The 6,042-nt window shown below is 46.2% G+C and overlaps 2 protein-coding genes across 2 annotated transcripts in view; one reads left to right on the top strand and one right to left on the bottom strand.

Moving 5' to 3' along the window:
• HAUS8 (HAUS augmin-like complex, subunit 8) overlaps positions 1 to 4,253 on the bottom strand; it is a 25,968-nt gene extending 21,715 nt beyond the window's left edge. The window contains exon 1 of the mRNA XM_010845609.1: positions 4,150 to 4,253. Coding sequence (XP_010843911.1) covers positions 4,150 to 4,178 — 29 coding nt within the window. The 5' untranslated portion in view covers positions 4,179 to 4,253. The remainder of the gene's footprint in view (positions 1 to 4,149) is intronic.
• Positions 1 to 6,042, top strand: part of MYO9B (myosin IXB) — a 113,869-nt gene that overhangs the window by 823 nt on the left and 107,004 nt on the right. The gene's annotated exons all lie outside the window — the stretch shown is intronic.

A 6,042-nucleotide genomic window follows, 5' to 3' on the forward strand; every position in this document is an offset into this window, starting at 1 on the left:
TAATGCAGGTGGATAAAAAGCTCTGGGAAGCCACCCAGGAGGCTGGGCTTCCTTGGGACAGCCTTGTCCCAGCACCCACCCCTCTTGCCCATCTCTGCAAGGCGGGGCCATCTCCACGGGACGAGGGATACTGAGTCCCAGCCTTGTCACCCAGGGAAAACGCCTGAGAAGAGCAAGCTTTTTTTTGTTGGCTGTGCCATGTGGCATATGGGACCTTAGTCCCCCCACCAGGGATTGAACCCAAGCCCCCTGTGACGCAAGTGCAGAGTTTTAACTGCTGGACCACGAGGGAAGGCCCGAGATCGAGCATTTTTGCCGAGTCTGAACGATCTCAACTTCATTAATTCATCGGGTGTTTGTGCGCCAACTGTATACCACTGAGGATACACGATGAACAGCAGTCTAGGTTTCTTCTCTGAGAGGGATAACCAGCAATTTCCTACCAGGCAAGTGCGAAGAGGGAACGCCCAAGGCAGGGAAAGGGGTGGGGGTTGGGGGTGAGTGACAAGCACCATTAACTCACATACATGAGGAAGGACATTCCCAGACAGAGACCATCAAGGTCAAGGGCACAGAGAATGATGCGAAAACTGGAATCGATAAGCCCCAATGTCTCAGGAGTAAAGAATCCACCTGACAATGGAGGAAATGTGGGATGGATCCCCGAGTCGGGACCCTCTGGAGGAGGAAATGGCAACCACTCCAGTATTCTTGCCTGGGAAAATCTCATGGACGGGAGGCCTGGAGTCGCAAAAGAGTCGGACACAGCTTAGCAACTAAACAATACGAGCCCTATGGCTTAGCTGGAGAAGGCAATTTGAGGAGGGGGTGAGGGATGGGGAAACACTGAGTCCCAGGAGCCAGGCGGGCAGGAGGCACTTGATAAACAGTCAGACGAGTAACTCAGCAGTGCTCGCGGGAGGGCAATTCTGATTCCTAGGGGACATTTGGCGGTGTCTAAACACCCACGATGGTCACAACAGAGGGGACTGCTATCGGCCTAGTGGGGGAGACCAGTGCTCAACGCCCTGCAACACACAGGACGGCGCCCACCACAGAGAGGACCCTCCTGCAGATGTCAGCACTACCAAGGCTGGGGGGCCCCGAAGCGGTGAACGAGTGATCGGCAGCGTGGGAGGCAGGGCTGCTGCAAAACTCCGGTCAAAAAATTACGAACCCTGATGGCAGTTAGGGGGAGAATGAATACATGTTTGTGTATGGCTAGTCCGTTCGCTGTTCACCTGAAACCATCACAACACTGTTAATCGGCTATACCCCAAGACAAAATTTTAAATAAAAAATGAACCCTGAATATTACTCAACCCTAAAAAGGAATGAAGTACTGATACGTGTTGAAACAAATAAATCTCAAAAATGTTGTCCTGAGTCAAAGAAGCCAGGCACTTAATGTCATGTGTCGCATGATTCCACTGATAGGAAATATCCAGGACAGGCTAATCCATAGAGACAGAAAGCAGAGTGCTCAAGAGAGAAGGATATATATACATAAATATGACTGATTTGAGTTGATGTATGGCAGAGACCACTACAGCGGGATGCCAAGCAGGGGTCTGGCCACTGTCAATCCTCCTGAGGTCACAGACAGGCTCCACTGGCAACAGCGGTGCTGGGCCCCTTGTTCAGCTCGCTGTAGCCCCCTTCCGTGTTATGGGTTCTGATGCAAGGTGAGACCCAAGCCAGGGCTGGGGGTGCCTCCAAGCCACAGTGGGGAGAGGCAACTTAACAAATGCTGGCTGGGCGCCAGGCGCTCTGCTCCTTCATGGAATGTTCCCAACCCCGCAGACACCTAACTGTTGGCCTGCTTTCTCTTTGTTTTCCAGACAAGGACCTGGGATTTATACAGGTCACCCCTAGGGAGTCTCAGAGCTGGAAAGGGACAGAGTAAAGATTCCCTCTGGGCTACTCAGGTGGTGCTAGTGGTAAAGAACCTGCCTGTCAATGCAGGAGATAGAAGAGATGCGGGCTCGATCCCTGGGTTGGGAAGATCCCCTGGAGGAGGGCATGGCAACCCACTCCAGTATTCTTGCCTGGAGAATCCCATGGACAGAGGAGCCTGACAGGCTACAGTCCACAGAGCCTCAAAGAGTCAGACATGACTGAAGAGACTTAGACACACACACACACACACACACACAGATTCTCTCTGGGGTCTGCACCAGGGCTCTGGAGACAAAACAAAGGAACTTAGGCCAAACCTGCAGGGACCTGAGGGTTGGGGAAAGGGTGGCACTACATCTGTGCCCAGCCTCAAGCACTTCCCCCGAACTTCAGAGAGGCTGATGTCAATTTCCGTTAGGACAAGGGGCTGTGGAATAAACACAAGTGACTTTAGGCGGCCCACTAAATTTTCATGCGCACAGGCACAATAAACATTGGTGGAATACACAAAGCCTTGTGAGACATGGAGTATTTCCTGTCATATCAATAAACAAGGACATCCCAGTCATCAATGATTCCAGCCCTCCAGGGCACGCAGGAAGGAGACAAATACCTAGGCAACCCAGCAGCCATTAGACCACAGCCACTCCATATGGGGAGCCCTGAAGAACTCAGTGCAGGATACTGGCCCTAGATAGTTGAGATGACTCTGAAAGGAATGATTTCAGTGAGCCCAGAATCTTGCCGGAGAAGGCAATGGCACCCCACTCCAGTACTCTTGCCTGGAAAATCCCATGGACGGAGGAGCCTGATAGGCTGCAGTCCATGGGGTTGAGAAGAGTCGGACACAACTGAGCAACTTCACTTTCACTTTTCACATTCATCCATTGGAGAAGGAAATGGCAACCCACTCCAGTGTTCTTGCCTGGTGAATCCCAGGGGCGGGGGAGCCTGGTGGGCTGCCGTCTATGGGGTTGCACAGAGTCGGACACGACTGAAGTGACTTAGCAGAATCTTGCATCTTTCCCTACATATAAAAGCGCTAGATTCCTTAATTTGAGACACCAGGTTTTCTTTAATTCACAATAATCTCTGGATGTTCAGGCTATCTGCCCTTTGTTACCAACTGTTGAGTCCTTCCCCCAGGCCACAGGTTGGAGGCCATGCACCAAAGCCATAGACACGAAGCCCAGAACCAAGGTCACCTCTGAAATTGACTGAGCCCCTTTGTAACCACTGCTAAAAGCCCACCCGCCATGATCATCACCAGCAGGCTTCCAGACCCCGAATTAGGCAAAAACGCCCACAGCTGTACTCACCCTAAGGTGCCCTGACCAATCACCTAACGCCAGCCTTCCAGCAGGAATTTTCTTGGTCTTAAGTCTATAAAACTTGGCTATTAATCCATGAAACCTGTCAACCCACTCGCTGCATTTGCAGCGCCCTTATTATCTCTGCTCACTCCCTTCTGAAATGCTGTCTGGAAATTCTTTTCCAACTCGAACTCAGACTGCCTCAACACAAATTTTCATCTAACTTGACTCCTCCCTGTCCCTTCAGAGCAATTTTCTCACGGTTACTTGAGATGCTGCCTCCCAGGCTTAAGTCCTAAAAATTTCCGCTGAATAAAACATAACTCTCAACTTTCAGGTTGTGACTGTTTTTTAATTTGACACCCGGAATCACACCTGGCAAGGGGTAAGTATTCCACATCTGTCTCTTGCTATGTGAGCCTGGGCAAATGATCTTTCCTCCCTAAGCTCATTTGTAAATGAGGAACATAGGATTAAAAAAAAAATGTAAATGAAAGGAGATATTTCAGCGGTTCAACAGCTGTCCACTACAGAAAAGATAACTGGAAGAACTACGAATCACATTTAGTGGCGAGGCACGGCTCTAAACGCTTTTAAACCTCACCCTAGGCGGCGGCGTGATCAGCCGGGTTTCTCCAGGGAGGAAAGCGAGGCAGAGAGAGGTTAAGTCACCCGCCGGAGAACACCCCGGATGGAAACTTCTGACCAGGGACTCGAACTCGTCCTCGGGTCCTGCGCCCACGCTCCCCAGCATGCACAAGGCCGCGTCCCACCTCCCAGAACCCGCGCATCTCGGTGGTTCTTGGGGAGGGGCTCAGATTCGAACTCACCCCGAGGACATTTACCTCCCCAGCTCTGCGGCCCCTCTGTCCCCAGCCCTCGACTACAGCCCTCCACCTGACACCCACAAATCCAGGCCTGCAGCGCCACAACTTACCCAGCGCCCCGCCCCGAGGAATCCGCCATTTTCCCGCCTTCAACTCAAAGGCCGGCCTCTCAAGTCGAATTCCCCGCCCTCTCCCGGACCAGGCCATATCGCGAACAAATTCATTTCTAAATAGGATGCTTAAATATGTATTTACTGAGTTTTGTTTGCTTGTTTTAGACGTTATCTCTACATGTCCTCTCTCACTTGTATTTTAGAGTCGGCTTTTGTTTCCAGTCTCATATTCATATCCCTTCTCTCAATCCTTCTCATAAAGTTAAATTATAAATTTTGGTAAACTTAATATTCAATATTTTTATTAACTTTATTAAATTATAAAATTGATTAAGTATTTTATTGAATTTATTATAGTAACCACTTATAAGTGAGTTGAATAGTGTATTATGAGCATGTCATTTCCTTTATATGTCTCCGTTTATGTCATATTTGTCTGAAGAACAAGCTGCAGTTATTCTAAGGGGACAAAGTAGAGAAAGTTTTTCTGGGTATCAATATTTCCATCCATATTCCTGCATCTCTTATTAAGTTTTAGTGGTGGATTGAGGGCATCAGATATATTGGTGGAAAGATGTTGAAAAGTCAGTGGGGCTCGTGACAAGTTTGGACAGTATAAACTGTCACATAATTGATAAAAATCACTTACTTGATCAATCTGACCAGATCAAGTAATGTGTGACTAATGTGAAGGTGGGAGATTGACAGGAAAATAAGACATCCACCCTGGGAAAGCGGAGGGAAGTGACTTTCCATCATTTTCAGAAGTATGACAGGCCTTCTCAAGTCACTGAATTCTCATTACCCACCTGACAGTCTTCCAGCACTAATGCACCTGTTGGAAGAATGTGGCTGAGGACTTGTTCTAAGGACAAAAGAGATTGTCACTTATCAAAGAGAAGCTAAACAAATGGTCTGAAGCCATTAGAAAATGTGCATTCCTTCATGAATACTTCCTGGAAACAGAGTTCATTTTCTTAAAATGTCTATACAACAAAGGATCTTAAAATGTTTTATTTCACAAAGATATAAAAGAAAAAATATCATTTTAGGAAGCCTCACGGATACTGCAACATTTTAATTCATTGCCTAAGTGATTGGGGCTTTGTAAAATTAGAAATAATGGCACAGAAAGTTGAAGTATAAGTAGAAAAATATTCCACTGGGATTTTTGTATAGCTCTGGTATGTTTGCACCTGAGCATTGAATAAACTAAAATCTCAGAAATGACATTTCACAACTGACTCAAAAACTGGGAATAAGATGTGGAAAAGTTATAGTAATTACTATTCTTGGTTAAGCGTAGTTTTGAGGAGATGCATATACTTCACAGGATGAAAGATGAATGTTCTGACCTACAGAGAGACTATAGATGTGGTCAAGAATAAACAATGGGAATTTCAATGTCAAAAAAATATTCAAAGTCAATACCAAGTGGGTGCATAGGAAATCATTGCAATTAGGGACAAAAGGCACAGCTATTAAGAACAGGTTACAAAATGAAATAAGATATGCACTCAAGCCTGCCATTATTAGCAGCAATACAAGCTGTCAGATAGCTAGAAGCAGAAAGGTAAAATAATTATATATCTACATAAAAGGAGATTTCAAGTGCATTTTAAATTCACAATGGAGCAGCCTCAATCAATAACAATATCAGATTTTAAGAAAGACACAAAAGGAGCAATCTCATAATTACAGCACGAGTGATATAATTATTTCAATATTTCAATTGCTTTTGCCAAATGAGAGCAGGAAAAAACAATATTTCCTTAGAGTAGAAACTAAGATAATGTCAAAAATGTTCTCGTGTGTATTTTGAAACAAGACAGATCGTATAGACTATTCAAATAAAATTCCAAGTTGTTTTTAAGGCCTTTTTTTTTTTTT

This window comes from Bison bison, unplaced genomic scaffold (assembly GCF_000754665.1).
Source record: "Bison bison bison isolate TAMUID 2011002044 unplaced genomic scaffold, Bison_UMD1.0 scf7180017864221, whole genome shotgun sequence".
In the NCBI taxonomy this organism is placed as follows: Eukaryota; Metazoa; Chordata; class Mammalia; order Artiodactyla; family Bovidae; genus Bison; species Bison bison.